This window comes from Haliaeetus albicilla, chromosome 5 (assembly GCF_947461875.1).
Source record: "Haliaeetus albicilla chromosome 5, bHalAlb1.1, whole genome shotgun sequence".
Lineage (NCBI taxonomy): Eukaryota > Metazoa > Chordata > Aves > Accipitriformes > Accipitridae > Haliaeetus > Haliaeetus albicilla.
The window spans coordinates 9,080,245-9,101,380 of NC_091487.1; the positions used below are offsets into that span (position 1 = coordinate 9,080,245).

The 21,136-nt window shown below is 42.2% G+C and overlaps 2 protein-coding genes across 5 annotated transcripts in view; one reads left to right on the plus strand and one right to left on the minus strand.

Moving 5' to 3' along the window:
* The window catches only part of BRF1 (BRF1 general transcription factor IIIB subunit), a 174,018-nt gene that overhangs the window by 68,610 nt on the left and 84,272 nt on the right, over positions 1–21,136 (plus strand). For 2 of the 3 annotated variants that reach the window (XM_069783268.1, XM_069783269.1), the window contains 3 exons: positions 2,182–2,213; positions 11,247–11,319; positions 19,737–19,886. In XM_069783268.1, coding sequence (XP_069639369.1) covers positions 2,182–2,213; positions 11,247–11,319; positions 19,737–19,886 — 255 coding nt within the window. The remainder of the gene's footprint in view (positions 1–2,181; positions 2,214–11,246; positions 11,320–19,736; positions 19,887–21,136) is intronic. The other variant, XM_069783270.1, reaches the window with a different exon arrangement.
* On the minus strand, positions 13,309–16,811 carry BTBD6 (BTB domain containing 6). Of its 2 annotated transcripts, XM_069783272.1 has the most exons (5): positions 16,170–16,806; positions 15,623–15,917; positions 15,306–15,396; positions 14,903–15,021; positions 13,309–14,699 (listed from the first exon to the last, which is right to left on the minus strand). In XM_069783272.1, the coding sequence occupies exons 2-5, from the start codon at positions 15,826–15,828 to the stop codon at positions 13,667–13,669; spliced, it is 1,449 nt and encodes a 482-aa protein (XP_069639373.1). In that variant the 5' UTR covers positions 15,829–15,917; positions 16,170–16,806; the 3' UTR covers positions 13,309–13,666. The 2 variants fall into 2 exon arrangements, with proteins under 2 accessions (XP_069639373.1, XP_069639372.1); XM_069783271.1 differs by having other exon boundaries at positions 15,623–16,811.

The following is a 21,136-nucleotide window of genomic DNA, read 5'->3' on the forward strand; positions in this document are numbered from 1 at the left end:
TTTTCCTAGTAATGAAGCCTGAGCACTTGTAATGTATTAATAAGTTTAGGTCTTCCACCAAAGTGTTTTTAACATTTTGCAGAAGATGAAGAATACTTTGGTATACAGATTTCATGACTGTAACTGAAATGCCTAGGTAGGAAAAGCAGCATTCTGGCTCATCTAAGATCTGAATTAGCATTTGGGACTGATGCTCTCTTTCTGACTCGTCCTCTGTCTCCAGTGACAGCACACAGACTCTAGGACCACTCAGTTGCTCCCTTTGGTGCCTCAGGAATCTGTGAGCTGCTTTTCTTTTGGTAGTTTGGTGGTGGTGGTTTGGGGTCTTTTTTGGTGTGGTGTTTTGGGTTTTTTTTTTGGTTTTTTTTTTTTTTATGTTTTTTTTTTTCCTAACTTGTGATGAAATCTATTAGATATGAGTGATAATTTTAGTTTATCTCAGTGGTGAAGGTATCTCAGGGTGGGCATAGAGTAACCAGACACTTCAAGTCAGTAACAAGCTAGGAACATTTTCAGACCTAGAATATTTCTCAAGCATAAAATTAGTGTAGCTATTTCTTCCTAGATCTGTTTGATGAGCTGACAGTTATTATGGTTCCTTGGCAATTGCTTTATTAAAGTCTTCCCAATTTTCTCCTTCCTCACTACTTTGACCAAACAGTTACATTGAATTCAGTATTTTTCTGTGTAGGTTTCTAAACTGTATATTTTACAGATCGTTTTTGTTAGCAATTTTCTTACTGTGTTAAAATTTAAGATTAATGTCTTGCATAATATTATCTATAATGGATTTTTGATTTTTTCAGAGACATACTGAGTTTTCAGCTAATTAAATATCCAGCTATGCTGTGTTTTTTTTAAATGCTAAAATTAACTTTCACCAAATAATATTAACATAATGTATTGAATTTTGTAACAAATTTGGAGTACTAAATTCATACAATTTCAAATGCAAACTAAGGCTAGAAATGCTCAAGGATAAAAATTCTCAGCAAGGCCAATGTTTATGCATAAATGGATTATGTTATCTGAATTATTCTCCTTCCATGACTGATAATATTTGGGAGAAACATGTACTGTATTACTTTGGCATACTTATAAGAACATACGCTGATACTTGTCACCACCATCTACCAAACTATACTGACTTCCCTGTATGTTTTTTTTAATAGTGGACTTCATAACACATTGCTACTTACACAAATGCACGTACACCCCTGCATACATGTTTTCTTTGCCTGCCTCACACTCTCTCTCTCTCTCCTTCTTTTGCACTTTACTTTGACACTCCTTTTATTGGTAAAACCAGAACCCTTTCACGATGTTTAAGCCACATCTGAGTAGCTGATAGGAGATCCGGCATGTGTTCATTACTTTGATAGCAGTGAGAAGGCTACCTTTGCACCTTAAGCTTAATGGGTTTTGGTTTTTTTTTCTTTTATTGTTAAGACAATATATTTATAAGTGTGCTTACAATCAGTAAAATCTAATGGAAACTTGTAGCGGTTTTGGCTTGTTTTTAGCTATTATGAGTTCCAAGTGTGTCCATGATGCGTAGTAGACAGTGACCTAATGTTTTTGCAGCAGCATAGGATGTGATGGAGGGAGTGAAAACTCAAAGGTAACAGCTGATTTTCTTGGTCAGAGAAGAGAAGCCAAAGTGGCTTTCTCTTCCGAGCTCTTTCACAGGTCCTTATAGAAGAGGACAGAAGAGACTTATTGCAGTTTTCTTAGTTTGCTCTTCCATCTGTTTTTCTGGGATCCTGGGCTCCTAAGCTGACATAGGAGACTGATGACGCTTTATGTTCTTAAATGAAGTGTAATAAGAGTATTCTATCTTGCTGCTATTATTGTTCTTTGTTATCATTGGGTCTTTCTTAGGCTGCAGTATATGGTGAGTATTCTAAGTCACGCAAGATGTTGGCTTTTTCTTTGAGACCATCACTCCACATAGACAACTTATACAGTAAATGCAGTTGGTGCTGGCAGGATTTTCTGGGGAGCTGAACTGTTAGGTGGATGCTGGCTGTTAGCAGAAGTGGTGCATCCAAGTACCTAGTCTGCATTTGGTGTCTTTGACGGTTAAACCTGGGTTTATTTCTTCCTTTTTTTGTGTTGCTAATGAAGTTAAGAAACAATGTCACATTCAACAAGCATGTGTATTCCTTGACTTCTTCACAGACATGTTACTTGACCTCAGTGACCTTCTTCAGGTATTGTATCTTTTTTGTTTTAAACTTTTGCTGAAATGTTAAACTTTAATTGCAAGGAAAGAGCTGTCATGGGCCATTTGGGATGTTTTAATTTCTCTTTAAAAATTCTGAGTTGGAAAACTACTGGGTTTGTATATCAGAATAATTGTTTAGTGAAATTAAATGTCAAATATTTTTTGCTTTTAATGTTGCAAATAATGTATCAAGAGTTCCATCAGGATTCAGAGTCACTGCAATGGCAGAGGGTCATTTTTAAAACAACAGTTGTTGAAGACAAATAACTTTTTTTGGTAGGTAATACTGGGTAAATGGATTAGTGTACTACAGAGAGGCGTTTTATAAAATGTATTTTGAGAGAAATATGCACTTGCTCTCTATGTGGAAATAGAAATCTCTACTGACATATGCTGTCTTACGCTCATTCTCCATGTTACAACTGTTTTACATACAATGTGAGTAGGTTAGTTGCATCTATTTTTGTCCTCCCAGCTGTCTGGGTAAATGGCATCCCTCTGAAGACTATTTATTGCCTGAAGCAATCTGCTGGAATTGCAATAATCAAATGAATCTTGAATTCTTAAAATTAGTAACTTTGTTCTCTTTTCTAAATTCTTATTGAATTACTTTGATTACTTCTAACCAAATACTGCACGTGTAGAATGGGAGGTTTATTTCCTTTTAAACATAGGTGGTTTTTCATGGTGATTGTTATGAAATAGAATGATCACACTAATATGAAGAATAGTCACACAATATGAAGAAGAAGAGGTATTATATCTGTAAAAGAAAAAAAAATGTATTGTCAGCAGGAACAGACAAGAAAGATTGAATGATTTGTCTTTTCCCCTCTATACGTTCCAGCCAGAAAAGGTGTTGAGACGGGGCATGTGAGGACCAAAAGGTTAAAGAGGGGTAACTGAAGAGATGGGAGAGACAGAAATAGATTAGTAGTAGGGAAATATTCAACCCCGGAAAGAGGAAAAATTCAAAATTTCAGTAGCAGGATCCGTGTTATGTATTTAATTGTGTGAAGACTTCTGATGTGCTCTACTTTAAGGTGAATCGGAGCAAGCAGGAATCTTAAATGTTGCTGTTTACTGTAGCTAGCCAGAAAGTTCTGTTTAAGAACAGATAAGTGAGCTTTTCAGGTCCTAGCTTGATTTCTCCCCCACCCTGAGTTTGTTTTTAAAAAACCCCCACCACACAACAAAAAAAAAACCCAAACCAAACAAAAAAAAACTTGGTGGCAAAACTTTTATGGCCCAGGCAGAAACCTTCAGTACATTCTGGTTTAGATCAGCCTTTGCCCACAGATTGTGTGCCTAAAAAAGAAAAGCAATTAGTTCATTAGATTGTACTATATTACCCTGAAGTGCTTTTTTTCATGGACAGCTCTCCCATCCTGAAGTTGGGATGTGAATATCATTAAAGAAAGGTTGTTAGCAGTAGTAGTAGTGGCAGTGGTATTATCTTTCCAAAATACATAACTTGTTCAGACTTACCTGTACAAAATATATCATACTGGTCCAGGTAACTGTTTTTCTTGGTAAAATGAGAATGTTGTCAATCTTATGTCAGAAAAAAAAAAAAATCACATCTGAAAGTCTAAAAAATGAGCTACTGCTGACCTTCTCCAACTCTTGCTTAGATGCTAATAGAAAATTTTGAGATTTTTTCTTCAGAATTTTCTACTTGATGCAGCTCAGATGCTGTGGGAGGTGGAGTGACCTGCAGGGCTGCTAATCATCTGACCGCAGGAATTTTTTGAAGAAATTTACCAAATGAAACATCCTTATGGAATGTCTTCATGGAGGCTACTGACTGAGTTACAGAACACTTTGAAATAGGTTTCAGTACATCTGAGGGGGGAAAAAAAAGGCATAACAGCCTTTTGTGTATTGCTTCATCTAAAAGCAAAACAAAAAGTAAGCTTTCTAACTCCAGCTACCAGCAAAAAAGATAAATGAAAGCCTGTGAAAAAGGCCATCCATTGCTTCCTTTTGCCATCTTGCAGCTAGAAACAATATTAGCTGTACCATTCTGCATCCCACTTAAGGCACCCTCTGCATCAGTGACCTTCAACCAGTGTCTTGCAAGCACTGGGAGAGCTAACACTCTCTGTAGCTCACAACATAAGAAAGGTGGTAGCTAAAAGTAAGAGTAATATGAAGAAGATTTGAATCTGCTGTTACCTGCAACTCAATAGTTGTTTAATGACCTATCACATTTGTGTTCTTTCTCTGTTGTTGCTCTGTTTAGCTTTTAAAAAAACAAAACATGGGGGGTGGAAATCCTAAGCATGGCCTCTTAGGCTCTGGTCTGTACTTGTACAACCTCTCTTCCTGTCTTTATTGAGTTGCTTTGGGATTTGGTCCCCCATTCTCCATAAAAAAATAAAAAAGCTGTCCCATATAGTGTATTATGCTTTTAGAATAGTATTATGCTGCTAAAACTTAGCAATAGAGAAGACCAATTTTCACTGTTAATGGCAGTCTGTTTAAGAAGTCATATCAGTTTTCCTCTTATACTGATGATTGAGATGTGGGAGTTTGTCATGTTCCACTGGAGAACTGCTACATTTCATAATAGTTTTTGGAGCTTCAAAATTGCTGTCATCTTGGAAAAACCAAAAATGTCATGGTTGTGGATTGGTTTTTTTTCCCTTTTTTATTTTTGTTTTGGGGGTTTTTTGTGTTTGTTTAATTGGAAAGGCAATTTCTTTGGTATTTTTTCTCCTGTTTTATCTTCAGCTGAAATATGTCCTGTGTCTTGGAAACCTCCTGTTGAAAGTTGTGTCAGATTCATTATGCCTCTGGTACATTTAGACTTTAAAGCATTATCTGAAATGAACTGAAAATGTCCAGACTGCTGCTACAAATCAGGCTTCTTCCTTGTGCAGAGCAGAGTCATGCTGCATGTTGATTGAGTTGGAAGGACGATCAGTCATCAGTCTCTGACAGGGAAAGTACTTGCTTATATTTTCAAATACTGCATTTTACTTGCAAATACAGTCTTTAGAGAGGTCTGTAATCAGGCCTTTTGTTTGCTTTTTTGCTAGTCCAATCTAAGTGACAGGCCTTGCTTGTTTAGGAGAGTTGCGAAGCTTGTCTAGCCTTGGCCCAACTTTTGAACAGTTTAGGTTTGCTCATCTGTTTCAGAGCACCTCATTCCTTGCACCTGGAGAACTATTTGGCTAAAGTTTTGATCTCAGTGTGGTGAAATGCTGCCTTTCTCATCCTTGGAAATCGCAGTTTCTTTTTTTAGTCTCTTGTAATCTCCAGTGTCATGGTCTTTGCAATGTGGTCATAAAATTTGGGAAGAGGTGTTGGCAGTGCTTTGATCTCCAATTTCAGCCTAGTAGAATACAATTTTTAGTGTGCTTTGTGGTGTGTCCTGCTGTTAAATAAGGCTAATGCTTACTGAAGAGATGTTAGACAGAGCAAGGCTCTTTACAGGTGCGCGTAGCAGGAGGATTAGCAGCAACAGCCGTATTTAATTAAAATGAGATGTTTTAACTTGATAACAAGAAATATTGATATCAGAGCGGTTTTGAAGTCTGTGTCCATCAAGGGTTTTAAGATCTTGAGCAACCTGGTCTTTCTTGTAGCTGACCCTGCTTTGAGCGGGAGGTTGGGCTGGAGACCTGCTGAGATCCATTCCAACCTGAACTATACTACGGTTCTAGATAAGGGAAGAGGGAGCACAAGAAGTGAAAATCAGTAACTAGTACTTGCTTGGTCTAGTACTCCTTAGGTCTCTTTTCCACTTAAAAACACAACTCTCGCCCCCTATTTCTTTATCTTCAATTTGTCTAGTCAAGTAACAGTACATTATTGTCCAGGAGGAATTTTATTGTGAGTTATTTTTGGACACTTGTTTTTATTTATTTCTTCTACAGGCAGCACTGGCCTCCTTGATTCCTCTATGCTTGTTGCAAATTACCCTTTGACTTTCTTGCTTAGATGGTACGATAATGGTTTATTGTACTGCTGCCGTGTTGGAGGAAGAATGCTAGGACTACCACATATGTGATTAGCAAAAGTAGACTCTCCCTTCAGAGTCCCCAGACTGAAGGCAACGCTTTAAGCATAGCATGAGAGGAAGCTGCTTAATTTTGATTTGTGTCTCTTCTTGAACTGCAGTCTGACAAGCTGGGTTTGGTACATGTTTGTAGTTTTGTGTATTGTCTTTCGAGGTTAAATGTAATGTTCTGGTTGCAATATGGATCCAAAAAATAAGAAGTTTCAGTTTATTGTGTGGAGAAGGGTAAAATAGAGTATGTTTTAAAGACTATACTCATTTGCCTCAGTTTGTAATACCCTTTGTTCATTTAAAGTTATTAACATGTTGACTGCATTTGCCTTTATTGCCCCTATGCAAATTGCTATGTTGATTGAGTTAATTTAAACAACCTGGTTGGGACCTTCAGGCATTACTATACTAGAAGTGTTAATAATGAATCAAATAACCACAGGTGCCTCTTTCCCCAGCAACAGACACTCTCCTTAAAAACTCATTTGCTTTTCATGCTTGCTTAATTATTTAGGCAAGCAGCCATGGATGTTTCACAGTGTGAATTCTCATCGCGTTCCAACTGCCCGGTCTTTGTCTTTCTCAAAGACAGAATACCTTAACCACTGTCACCATTTGTAGTGTTTTTCCAGAATGCCACACCATGGTCTTCAAAAGCATTTTTGGAAATTTCTCATGGTGAAAGGGTATTGATTTATAAATTTATGGAACTTGTGGTCAAGAAAAAACTTTCATTCAATGATTGCAGCTTTATTTTTTGCTACAGTCCAGAGGTAAAGTGACCTGGTAACTGTAGGAATGGGAGATTCCGTTTCCCAAAGAGAGTTTAAAATTCTGGAAGGTGTTAGACTGATGAACAGGTGAATTCCTGTGTTTCTGGAAATGAGGTATTTGTTGTTGTTTCTAGAAGTGGAAGTATATTGGTATTTGTGAACACATCAGGCATGATGTGAAAGCAAGAGGAAATTATGAAAGGCTAAGAGTCCCTATGAAAGTGTCCCTTTGAAATCAGCATCTGATGACTGACAGATGTGAAATGAAAAGACTGTGTCTCCAAAAAATACTGTGAAGGGCAAAGAGTATAACAAGTGGAAGGATCTTTCTGTAAAGATGAAACTGAATAACTGGAAGCCATTCCTTCTCCAAATGCCCCTTTTAGCTAATATAAAGTGTTCTATAATGAGCAGAAATTACCTATTGGTAAAGGACAACATCTTAGAGAATCTTAAGTTCTCCTGTAAAAACTTAAGGGTAAAACCAGGGTTTTTTGCAGTGCCTTGGTGAGCACATACTTTTTGTCTGAAAGATGTCTTTCTGCTGAAGACTAGTTGTTTTTTTAAAAAACAACAACTCAGTGGCAGGTCCATATGTTTGTAAACTTACTCTGTTAAATGTGAACTGAATGTAAAATAATATGGTAAAAACTATCAGGGTATGCAGATATTTTAAGATATCCCCTCTGACAGAGGTCAACACCACTCTCCGTTGTATTAGGTGTTGATGCTCAAACCGAGTGGTTGCATCAAGTTTAGGGAATTTTAGTATCTGATGAAAGTATGCAAACAAAGAGTGCCTGTCTCATGAAAGTCTATAAAACAGTTGTTACACTTTGACAATTTTGATTGGGGAGAGTTTGGGGAAATGCTGCTTTTCAGTATGATCCTTTTAAATTAAGAAGGGGGAAAAGAGGCCAAAGTTGATGAGGTAAGCTTTAAAGCTGCACCAATTCAAGTCTAAGCCAGAGGCATCCTTTTAGAAGGGCATTTTTGTTTATTCACCATTCTAAGGACTCATATAAAATTAGGCTTTATGAATGCAAATGTCATATGGTTCTAAATTTGGAGCGTTAAGCTTTTGATGGATTGGAGTATATGAATTTTTATAAGAAGTTCTTAATGAAGAAAGAACTAGAAATTAAAGTAGGCCTCTAAATTAATTCTCTTAATTTTCTAAACTTAATGGAGTGCAAAAAAACATACAAATGATGAGAGTAAAGAAAGACTCTATCTATATGCCTATTATATATCATATCTGTCATAGGATCTCTGTGTGTGTGCATGAGTAATAGTTGAAATTAGTGACAGCAGCATAAAATTTTAGTGAAAGGGCCTTCTTCCACTAAACCCAGAAGTTCTTAAATATCATGTTTCAGCAGTTCAATGCCATTACAGATTCCTGGGTGAGCTTTATGCCATTTTTAATTTCCCATTTATGAGAAACGCCCCAGAACCTGTGAATATCTGGTAACTTTTAAAGATGAGAAGCGTATTGTTTGAGAGGGCCTGAAGTCTCTTTTCCTACTGATTTGCCAGGAAAACTGGAAGTAATTAAATATTCCTGATTCTTTTTGTGACTTACCCTGGCATTAAAAATGTGTAAGCTTCATGAAGAAAACAATACAGAGCACGTAATCCACTGTATATTATGCTTTTTTTCTAAATTGATAGTGACCAGAAACTGCAAAGAAATGCACTTGTGATCAAAAGAAAGAAATTCCCTCATGTATAATTTCGATTTGAATTTATTATTTTGTGTAAATACACTGCCTACACCTTGAAGTTGGTCATAAAACACTGATGATGTGGGTGAAGTGGAAAAGCAGGTTAGGTTTAAGTACATTACTTCTCAAATAGACTATGGATCTGGAGACTTTTAGTTAGGCCAAGGAGAGGAGGATAAACAGTCATTGAGCAATTTTATTATGCATTTGTCTTTGCTTTTAGATTTAATTCGGCACCCACTTTGATTGTTAGAACTTCACTAAAAAACCCTGCTTCATTATGCCTCTTCATACTTACTTGTTCTTTGATGATTGCATTTATGGAAAGTGCTTGGGAGGAGTCTTTTAGAGTGACATGGTTTGATGAGGACAAACATCAAGTATTTGGATGTCGTGACAAAAAAAAGCCAGAAGGAGAAATACTTCTCTGAATTTGAGGGTGATTTTTTTCCTAGACAAAAATGAAAGAACTAGATGAGTTTGTGAAGCCTGTGATGGAAACATCATACGTACTTGGCTCCACTGAAGTAACTTTATTGATTTGTGCAGTGAGATTGTCCTTGCAGAACAAGATCTAAGTGATGAGGTTTAAGATTTATAGTAACTTGGTCGGCCAACTTAGAAGGCTGAAACTACAGCCAAACCCCCATTCTTTATGTTAATAATTTTTAGACAAAAGGTCAAAACAAGCTGTTCCAAGCTTGCAGTGAAATCTAGAGCATCTAAAGCCAACTGAAACCCTGCAGATACTTTGCTGTAGTAATGTCTGTTCTGTCTCTGTGGCTCATGGAAAGTCACATGTTCTCAAACTCTTATATGAATTACCAGATTCAGTAGGTGCTTATTTTTCTGTATAAAATTTGGTGACTTACTTCCTAGGAAATATAATTATTCAAAGGGTATATTTTGTTCACTTCCCTTCCTATAGAATAGTATTTCTATGTTGTCTGGTATTTCAGGAAAAAAAAGGACAATAAAATTTAAGACTATACTTTTGTGTCTTCTAGGCCAGTCCAACCATTGGTCAGACACAACATGGAAGATATTCAACACTTTCCACTAAATACGGAATGAATTACCATCATGTCATGTACACTTGATTGCGTAGTCACTTTCAGGATACATGATCATTCTGAGGATTTCTTTGAAATTCTCATTTTAAAAATCTTTTGAATTTGAGAAAAATTCACATTAAGAACACTTTCACATAAAGAAAAATTTTTAAGTGCTAGGTTAAAATGTGTCAGTATTTTTTTTTTTTTCCTGTTTAAATATATATATTTTTGCTAGCTTGGTAGAAGTATCTGTACACTTGGGAGGAAAGGTTGCTTTTAAACGAATGTTGGTAAAGCTCTTTTGTGAAACTGAAAGAGAATATATTTAGTAACAGGATTTTTTATTTCCATAGGCTTGTACCATAATCAACAACTCAGTTGTGCAACTGACTGCTTAGTAAACACCTTCACTATCCTGGCATAGGAAAGAGGGGGGCAGTTCTGTTACATGAAAGCAATAGAGTATATACTACCCTAAAAAAACCTATTTGTTTGGAGTGTAGGAGGATGGAGGTTTTTATACTAACTTTGACCTTTACATACGCCTTGGGGGAGCAAGGTATTCATGGAGCTTCGTGGGAACATTTGGGGCTGATTGGGAACTGAAGTATATCCTGCCTTTCTTGCTGACCACAAAAACACATCTTAAGATAGTGAAAGAAAACTTCCTCAGACTTTTAAAATACAAATGTAGTTGCCTATGCTATAAATTGCAAATCAGAGCATGAAGAGTAACTTCTCCCCTCAGTTTACATCCTCCTGAGCGTGGCAGTGAAGGAGGGGAGGGGAGGGGAGCAGGGCTCTGTCCCTGGCTCCTTAGCAGGTTTGAGGTGGTTTAGGGTTTTTCTGAATTTTTTTATCTTTTTTTAATGTAGGGTGATCTGGGGCAATGTCCAAACAGTAAGAGATGACAAATAATCCTGGGGGCATGTAGCACCCCTCCTTGCTTTGGTGGAAAAGTCTTGGTGTGTGCTTGTGCAATACTTAATTATCCCACTTCACATGATCATACAGAGCTGAAATTTGTACGTACTTGTGACTATTTGTCCAGGTTTTGTTACATTACAAGATAAATGACACATTATATGTACTGATATTATATTAAAGTCTACTTAAGGCTTTAACATGTTAGGTGACAACTGAAAAATTGTCCTAGTACTGCAGAGCAACACTGAGCCCACTTCATGAAGAGCATGACAAACAACTTTTTTTTTTTCCAGTATAAACTTAGGCTTTGATTTACACTGCTAATTTGTGCAGCTTTTGACAAGCACCACGTATTATTCTGTACCTATGAATATTGCTTGTATTACTTCAATTGAATTTTTTTAAAGCAGGTTGTTTAAGATTTCAAAAGTTGGGGTTTTTTTTCCTTTCCATATAAATGTTCTATTAAAAACATTTGTGGTTTAAGATTTAAATAATGTTTTTTTTGTCTTTTAATAGGTGAATGTCTACGTGCTGGGAAAAACTTTCCTTCTGTTGGCCAGAGAACTCTGCATAAATGCTCCAGCCATAGGTATTTTTTTTATGAGTTGACTTTTGAGTATTTGGGTGGATTTTCTACATGGTTATTTGACAAGAATATATATGTATGTGTGTATATATACATAGTATTGTGTGCTAAATACCAAAGTGGTAACTTAAAAATGAAGCTGGAATCAATCCAGGCAGAAGAGCATTGTGCTGAATTGCTGACTATGAGAGCCTGTTCTATGTAAGAGTTTTTTGGGAGCTAGATGCCATTTTCTTTTACAAATAGTTTTGTTGCTTTTTCTGAGAGTAGTTTAGGCTATTCTGAGACAATGGGCTGCTGTGTAACAAATTTGTGTGTGTCAACAAGCTCGCACAGGCCTGTCACACTTCAATTCCACAGAGATGCAACATTTGATAAATATTTGCCAAATTTACTATCTGTCCATCACCTGTAGCTGAGGTATTCAGTGCTTGAAATACAAGTGGCTTGATGGAAAACGAGGAGCAACTTTCTCCAAGCACATGAATACCTTCTTAATTAGTCAGTCATCACTGAAATCGTAACAGTGATAGGAAGGTGGGTTTTAACCAGTCAAAAGGGTAAAAAAGCTATTGTCTAGGCTGTAGCTTTTAAGCGAAGGGAATTCATGCCAGTTCCAGTTAAAAGAGTGTGTTTATAGAGAGGTCTTGTGACTGTTACCCACCTCTGTGCAGGAGTTTTCTTCTGTATCTTTACCCATTGTCACTCCCACTCTCCTTAATCTGTACCGAGAGAATCGGATGCCTTTGTGTTCAAGAACAACACATGCGTGCCCCTTCAGATGTACTCAGCTGGGCACGTATCTCTCTTCCTCTGCCGCAAGAGAACCAGCAGCTCACATACTGAGCACCACTGTAACACCATCCAGATAGTATGTGGCAGTGCACAGCTACCAGCCATTGTGGTGTGCTGGCTTCGTTAGCGTAGCTTGATGTCTGGTAGAAAGTTCTTGTTTTCAATAATTCAGTTGCCTTCTTATTTTTCATTACTTTTTTTTTTTTTTGAGAGAGAGAGCGAGAACAGACAGAATTTGTATTGCAGCTTAGTTTCAAGGTGAAAATTAATGCAGCTTAGGAAAAGAGAAAGCCCTTTTAATTTAAAGGTAGAGGTACTTGTTAAACATCAGAAAAAATCCCAGTTTAGACTGCTGTTTGAGTATTCCTTCCAAGGTCATTATGAGAAGTGAGATTTATAAAAAACAGTTAAGTATTTCTAATTGGCTCATCTGTAATGATTGTCAGACACTTGAGAAAAACCACCTACTTTTCTCAGAGTGATAAAAGTTAAGGGTACTAGCTCTAAAATGACTGCTGATAGTGGATGGGACTCTGTTTTTAGAAAAAAAAAAATAAAGGGGGAGGAAAGATCCAGCAGCTTTTGTTTAAGGTGGCTTGTTTCTAATTAGTAATTTTGAGTGAACTTAAAGAACATACTACAAGTATTTCTCTCATGTCTGCTCCTAAATGTGATGATGGGATGTATATTTAGATAGTGGCTGCCAGTACTACAGCTCTGGGCTAAATCTGTGATGAAGCCTGTCACTGCATTAAGCTTCATCTGTATGTCTTGACTCTGGCCATTCAAGTGGGGTGTAGTTTGACAGGTGCAAGAGTCAGCGTTGCTGTTTGCTGGGAAGGCTGGAGGTTAACACAGATGATGTGTGTGAATGGGCATTAGAAGCTTTCAGATATAACCACAGGATGATTTTGATCAACTTTGATTACACTCATTGTTTGTCTGTCTTCAGGTTAGGCAACACACAAAAACCCCTGAGCTTCCACATATGTCAGCTCCCTTTTTCGTGAAAGACAATAAAGGCTGCTGATGGATAGTCTCAGTTACCAGGCAAGGGAACCTTCGTATTTGCAGTGATAGCATCCCTGCGTCGATGTACACAGTGAACAGACTACAGTATCATCACCCCTGTTAACTGTACTATAGATGAATTAACAGACACAAGCCACAAGATCAGCAATGATCAAGTACACAGGATTTAGGGCAAGTAAAAATGTTTTATATTTCACAGATTCGTAAACTGCTCTAGTTTAGAACATTCTGTTTAAGTCAGCTGCAGTCTGCAAGTTAGTCATCTATATACAAAATAAATGCACAGTACGTGCAAAATTTAACATTTTTCTGCTTGTTGCAGTCTTAATAATTAAGTCAAATAGCTTATGAATAAATAAAATAAGATTAAATTCAAGAGCATTCCTTCACTTATTTGTATAGCCTGATGTAGCAGATAGGTAAGTAGCGTAACATTCCATACTGCTGCAAAGTTTGTAGTAAAACTGAAAAATCCCTTAATGTGCATCATCGCAGTATTGGAATACAATCAAGGTGAAATGCATCATGCATAGAAAATGAGCTCAGGTATTTGTCCTCCTTGTACTCCGGTTCCATTAGTACTGTCCGAGGAGCACTGGAACTGGAAGGTCACTTTCCCGCACTGCACTTCAGTCATTCCCTCTTGCCCAAAGTAACTGAGTTCGTTACCATCAAGAATAGCACTTACATTGTAAAACGTGTCTTGCTCGACCTGCACAGGGTGTTCAAACCACACAGAGAAAGTGTTACTGGAGCCGTCGGAGGTAAACTTTGTCAGATTTTGAGCAAGGACAACTCCTAAGCGCTTCAGTTCGATTTTGACGCTGTATTCAGCTTTGCCACAGCTTGACCCATACAATCCCAGTCCTGCTATAAATATCCGTTTGTCTACAGCAAACTGAATACTGTCACATCGCCCTCGGTACCTCCACTGATTGCTGCGGTATGCAGACGACTGAAACCGATGGCATCGCTGAGGTACAAGTCCTTTTCTTTTTGTCAGTGGAAACTCTAGTTTGGGTTTATTTGCAGCTGTGTACCACAGGAATATGTTGTGAGTTTCCTCAAGGGTGAGGATGTCAGACTGGGCAGCTCCGTTGGCAAACTCTTCCAATGTCATGGTCGGAATCCGCACCAAGTACAAAGCTTTTCCTAATACACTCCTCTTGTTGCGTGGCGTAACTGGCAGCCCTTGCCTTTTGCATTCAGCCTCTGCCCAGTTGAGAACGGCCTCGAAAACTACCACTTCCTTGGTGTTGAGTGCCTCCCGGGTTACAATGATCTCTAGTGTTTGTTGATCTATCTCACAGAAGCCCTCTGACTTCAGTGCCATTTCTGCTTGAGCATCAATCACTTCCCAGCAGCGCTGCGTCAGCTCTGGCTCCTCGAAGAGCCTGCTCTGAGACAGCAGGACACAAGCGTTCTTCGCTTCTAAACTGGTCTCCAGAAAATTGACGCAAGCCTTTGCTAGGGCCGGCACGATGTACTTCTTGGCAGCATACAGCGTCGCCAGAACTGTATCAGCTTCCAGGTCTATTTCATCACTATACATGTATCTAGATGGGGGGGGGGAAATATAGGCCATGAAAGACTGATCTACAGTCATCTTTGCTGGCAGAGAATTTGACATTCAGTATTTGTCAGAACATGAAGCAGACAGTAATAAGTGCGTATTGCACAATACCAATTAGGAGATGTATATTTTATAAGCTACTTTGATTCTGTCCACGTAATTAGCAGACTTGTAGTGGCCACTTACTTTAATAGGATTAGAAAGGCTGCAGGTTCCACATCTGGTATATGGATTTCAGATTTGACCTCTGCGAGATCACCATAAAACATAGCATAGAAGACAGAGCTACCAACTGCCAAAACATACTGGAAAATAAAGAGAGAGAGAAGCCTCAGTAATACGTATTGGTAATGGCTGAGTGTGCTGGCTTTTGATAAGAGCTACACTTAGGGAAAGTTAAAAGCTGCAGTAGAGGCAGAAGACTGACTTAGACTGTTCCCTGTAATTGCACTGTATGTGAACTGCTTCTGGGATTAGACGAGAGCTGTAATTGGGGGGGGGGGGGGGGGGGGGGGAACCTAGTCGGAAGGCAGGGGAAGAGGGCGATACGCACAGCAGTATTAAAAAGCCAAAAATGATCTGCACAAACCTTATGGGCAGGAACTTTCTTGGATGCCCCTGGCGGGCCCACGATGAAGTGAACGTCAGCCATGAGTTCGTTATTGAACATCAGCGCGTTCCTGCAAGCGAGGGGACGGGGTGGTGGTGGGGGAGAAGCCCCGTTAGCCACAGGCAGCCCCTCCCTCACCTGCTGCCCCAGCCCCGCCGGCACGCAGCCCCTCCAGCCTCCCATCCCATCCCGTCCCGTCCCAGCCCTCACGCCTGGCCTCGGCGCAGGTGCTACGGGGCCAGGCAGCGCTCCCACCCGCCCTCCCGGGGAGGGTCCGGCGGGGCCTGGGCCCTTACCTCTCCCGCAGCGTGGGATGGAAGGACTGCCAGTTGGCGCTCTCCAAGTTGTTGTTGTTGAGGTTTTGGAGCTGGGGCGGCGGGGGCGGCTGGGCGCTCTGCTGGAGCTGCAGGGCGTTCTTCTTGCTGTTGGCAGCGGTGGCGGCAGCGGCGTTACTGTTTGCGATGTTGGTGTTGGTGCTGGCAGGGTAAAGTTCTGCAGCCATCTTCTTCTTCAGGGACAGGGGCACTATCTCATAGCATCCTGGCACCTTGGCGTTTGACCTCACGCTCTTTTTGGACTTCTTTAAGGTCTCTGGAAGCAGAAGAAAAAAAGTCAAACACTTCATGATCCTGCCATTGAGGCAACCATGGGGCAGTGGCATGAGCAAGAGAACTAACAAATCCCAAATGCGAGTCCCACTAGCTCGGTATTTTGTACGCTTCTAGATGCAGGGCGGCTTTTGGTGTTTGTTTTTTTGGTGTGTGCGCGCTCTTTGGTTACAAGCCCGACCACCTTTCCGGGGGGAAAGGGATGCTGCTGTATCGGATCGGTGCCAGCGCTCACCTTGGCTCGAAGGGGGGGTCCCAGCCTCCACGGCACTGCCACGATTGCAGTGGGGAACCCGAGCGGGGCTGGCAGGCAGTTCCTTCCCCCGAGGAAAGAGCAGAGAAAAATAACAATAAAAAAAAAAAAGCCAAAAAAAAAAAAAAGCCAAGCCACAATCCAGCAACAAAACCCCACAAATCCAGCCGAGGCGGTGGGTCAGGAGCGAGAGTCAATCCACAAATCCTCCGAGTGCAGCAGCCCGGCGAGGGTGAAGCGCAGCCAGCCGCCCGATCCCCGCTGCCAGCGACCGCGCTCCGCTCCGTCCTTCCCCGTCCGGCGGGCGCACATCCGCGGCGGCCGCACCGGGCCGGGCCGAGGCGAGGCGGCGGCTCTCCGCAGTCCCGTTCCCGGGGCGGCCCCGCTGCCCTCCGCTCGCACCAACTTTCCTCCTTTCCCCGCGGCGGCGGCGCCGGCCGCCGCCACACGGCGCTGCTCCTCCGCGCTACCTCCCGCCCGCGTCGGGGGCGTTGCTGGCCGCGGGGCGCCCCGGCTCCTCCGCGGCGGGCGGGCGGGCGGCGCTGCCCTCGGCGCTCCCCTCACGGCGGCGGCGGGATGCGGCTCGGCGCGGCTCTGCCGGGCCCTGCCTCCGCCTCCCGCCCTAATAGGCAGCCGCCGCGCCGCGCGTCACGGCCTCCCGCGCCAATGGGGAACGCCGGGGCGCGGCGGGGGGAACCGCCCCCCCTCCCCGCGCCCGGCTGTGGTGTCAGTCTTCCGCGGTGGGCCCCGCCCCTCGCCGCGCCCGCCCGGGGGCGCTGCGCCCCGCGGCGGCGGGCACCGGCACGGGGCGGGGGGCGCCGCGCGGGGACGTGCGCAGCGCCGAGCGCCGCTGAGCCCGGCCCGGCCGGCAGCGGCAGCGGGAGCGGGAGCGGAGCGGGGCGGGCGGCCCCGGGCGCCCACCGCCTTTCCCGGCCGGCCCGGGCGGGGGCGCCGCAGCGCCGCGCACCGCCCCCCGCCGCCGCCGCCGCCGCCGCGGAGCTCCGCGGGGGAAAGCCGGGCTGCACCGGCGGGGTCGGCGCCTGGGGCGGCTGCGGGCGCTGGGGGCACGGCCGGGGCGGAATTGGTTTAAGTCAGGGAAAGTCGCAGGGGGTTTTTTATTCGTCCCCCTGGTTTTTTCGCAGCCCCCAAGCCGCCGCCGCGCCCCGGTTGTGCGGGCCCTCCGGGCCCCCGCCCGCCTTCCGCGGGTGTTTCGGCGGGGACTGACCCCCCCTCGGCCGCCCCCCGTCCCCCCCGTGCCCGTTCCTGTTCCCGTGGGGGTGGGCTGGCAGCGGGGCACGGCACCGGCTCCTCTCCTCGGGCCTGCCGTCCCGGTGTAGCTGTTTTGGTGGGCAAGTCGCTCTTTTAAACAGTTTTCCGAGAATTTTTTCTATATTCCCGTTAATGACTACGTGGTGTTGGTGTTCTTCCAAAAGTCCGAGTCGTGAGTGGGCTAGGGAGAGAAGGGAAAGGCTTCGGAAAAACAGATGCTCCCTTCTTAAAAACTAAAATAAAGTTTTTCTTCTATCTGCTTCACGGCCCCCACAGTCACCGTTCAGGAAAACCGACGGGTTTTGTCCCACTCGAACCTGCTCCTGTGCAAGGGTTTCAGTCCCAGGTGTCTCCCTGAAGGCAAAGGGGACTCGGTGCTTCTGCAGTACCCGTGGAAGGAATCAACGTGTTTGGGTTTTACAACTTCTGAAAATTACTATGTTTTTTTTTTAAATGTTTGCGTCCATGCAGGACATGTTTATGTTAACCTTGGCCCTGCATTTAGTTTATATATTGGTAGTATTACTTTCTAGCCATTTATGGCCTCTTTGAGGCTTTTCGCTTAAAACCCACCGGTATATTCATTTTCTGGCTGTTTGGTAGCTTCAGAATTTAAATTAACGACATGCAATATTTTGTCAAATGACCTGTGGGCATGAATGCCAGCAGAAATGTCTGAACAGCTACAATGCGAATGTGTAAATGCTTCCGAAACTGGGCTCAGAAGAAAAAGCTGTGAATTGCCTTGCTCTGCTCCGCTCCAGTGGCCAGAGAAGCTGAACTTGGGCCCTCTCCAGATAAGAAGAGATGGAAAAGCAAACTGGGCATTTCTTTGTAACATCACGCACGTTTCTGTAGTGCAAAGAGGAAAGTTTAAATGTCTGTTGAATCCCAGGCTATCACTTCTGAAAGGTTTTTTTTGTTGTTGTTGTATTTTGGAATTGGTAATTTCTGTTGAGTACAGTTCTATAAAATCATACTTGGAAATGCAGAACAACTGCCTTGTAAGAGTCATGGGGATCAGTTAATCTTCCCTAAACCTTTGATTTTTAGGGTCATGTTTAGGAGGTGACTGTGCTCTGGCATTTCTTCAGTTTTGAGGGAGACGTCTTTGGAAGTTTTTGCTTGATAAATGCTTTCATTTAAATGCTTCTGCAGGGCTGACAGGCGTAATCACCTACGGTGTGATCTCGGTAATTATGGATAGCAACAGGGCATCATTGTTAGAACTTGGTGCTAAATGAAACTGCTTTGATTAATTGTAAATCCGTAAGATTGTTCCAGTGTTTCGAGCTGAATTTTCATCTTTATCAGTTTAAGTGCCCACACAGGGGATCAGCTAAGGAAATTGAGTTGAGACTAATAGTTAACAATTTACCATACATCATGGATTTTTGGTCCAGTGATAAAAGGCTGGCAGGAAATGAGAAATTGATACCTCAAATAAGAGTAAACATGTGTTAAGTGTAGCTTTTACAAGATGGTTTGATAAATTATAAATTGGTTTAGGAAAAGCACAACCTGTACTGACATATTTCGGTTAGTTTGAAGCTGATAACACCTACACTTGAAATAAGTTTATACATCTGAAGGCAGATCCGTGGCTGATCTAAATTGTCATAGCACTGTTGACGTTAATTAGGTTCCAGCAATTTATGCCGATGGAGAGTATGTCTTAGGATCTGTAATAAACAGTGTTCTGTGTTGTTGGAATATGAGTCTGAGAAGGAGCTGGAATTAACTTTGAAGGTGTAAGTAGACTTTTGTTAGGGACATGGGATTTTAAGCAAACAAATTTCTTTCAAAGCTTAGTTTGTAGTTAGGTGGGAGATGACACATGCAAGTTACCTGATATGTTACTTTGCAGGAGATGTTAAAAGTTTTGGGTCTAAGTTATGTCCTCATTTTACAAAAGCGTTGTATGTTACGTCCTCATTCTGCAAAAGCTTTGTGCATAATTTCACTGATAGCTGTAACACTGCTCGCGTGTTGGAGTCAGCATGTGCAGCCTTGGACCCTGAAAAGCATGTAAGAAAAACTTTGTGCAGTGCTTTAAAGGTCTCTTGTCTATAAAGCAAGAAAGGATTTTGTTTTAGCTTAACTAAAAAGGTGCTTCTAAAGCCTAGTGATCAGAGGATCTGGCCCAGCAGCACAGTCCATGTTGTTTGCCAAGACGTGAAGCAAGCCAACGGTGACAGCCCCGCAGTACTGCTGCTCAAGTACTGCGTTTCCTAAATCAAAGGTTAGGATTAGAAATAAGTGTATTACTTTCTGTTGCAGATCCGTGTTTATATATTCCTCGTTTTGCACACATGCTTGAGTTTGGGGATAAGAACCACGAGGTGTCCATGACGGCTCTGAGGCTGTTGCAGAGAATGAAGCGGGACTGGATGCACACCGGCCGCCGGCCTTCGGGGCTCTGCGGAGCAGGTATGTCAGACACTGGGTGTACTGCTTCCCCCGCGGTGGGTTGGACGGGGGAGTCTGGGAGTTGGGAACGGATGAGGACTTTCTCATTTCCTGGGGGATGCCATGTTCTCTGGGTTTCGTGCTGTCAGGCACCTACAGATTATATAGGTCTTCACAGAAATAGTTTCTGAAACTCAAACTTCATTTTTGCCCTTGCTCCTACATTACTTGCTTAGATCCTTTGTATCTTACTTTTTGGATTTTTTAACCTCCTTTCTGGTGCTCTTCTCGCCCACACTCTCTGCAAGCTCTAGCTGCTAAAAGGTTTTTTTGTCAGCTAAAATGACACCATTAGTGCAAGCGCTTTGATTTGTGTCTTTACACAGTGTCTTATGCAAGAAATGCCCTCTTTGACCTGTTCTGTGAAATTATTTTCCTCTCCTTCTTCATCTTTTTCAAGATCCATTGCTGTCATGATGCTTACAAAAAACCTACCGGTTTGGGAGGGCTAGGTTGAAAGGTAGTCAGTACCAGCCAGTGAGGTCAGAGTAACGAAGAGCGTAGATAGTCACAGAGTTCATGTATGCGCTTTATTTTATTTAAAAGGTCTTACATGTGCATGCTGGAATGAGAAATAGCGCTCAAACCTTAGGGAACCCAGGCCTATGCAATCTTCTTGAAATTTCTAGCCTCTTTGTTAATAGTACTTGCTTATTGCACCTTCCTAAAAATTTGAGTACAGACTCTGGGAGACCAGCCTGGTCTTTGATTCACTACATAGACTATATCCATATGAGGAAGTAATTTGATTCAACAGACATGGATCAATAGATTGAAGCAGGTGGTGCTGAGTGCCCTACATCCATCTATGCAATACGCAGTTCATGTGGTGTACTGTGGACTGGGTTTAGTTTGGTTCCCTGGCCTAAATGTCTGTGTCACGCGTTGTTTGAAGGACCAGCTGTTAGTTCAACCCCTGATGTTCCCATTAGGAACTGGAGCACTTCAGACGTACACCTGAAGTGGAGCTCTGGTTTGGTTTCCTCTGAAAGGAAGCACTTTTGCATGCTTAAAACTGTTCTGCGCACTGAGCCACTGCACCATGAGTGGGTGTGATGCTTCAAAACGGAGCTAGTGCTCTGACTCAACACACTAATGTAAATGCAGCCAGCACTAGTTATCTAGCTGCATAGAGGGTCTTGCAGGAGAGCGTTTGGGCACTAGCAAGACAGTGATAGTGGTGACAGCGGTGAGGATAACAGCTTAAGCAG

Excerpts from the sequence above, each read along its gene's own strand:
- BTBD6 (XM_069783271.1), bottom strand. The coding sequence starts at position 15,987 with ATGCCACTGCCCCATGGTTGCCTCAATGGCAGGATCATGAAGTGTTTG. Across the intron at positions 15,397-15,622 it reads CATCCCACGCTGCGGGAGAG|GAACGCGCTGATGTTCAATA; the intron begins GTAAGGGCCCAG and ends CCTCGCTTGCAG. Across the intron at positions 15,022-15,305 it reads AGAAAGTTCCTGCCCATAAG|TATGTTTTGGCAGTTGGTAG; the intron begins GTTTGTGCAGAT and ends TTTATTTTCCAG.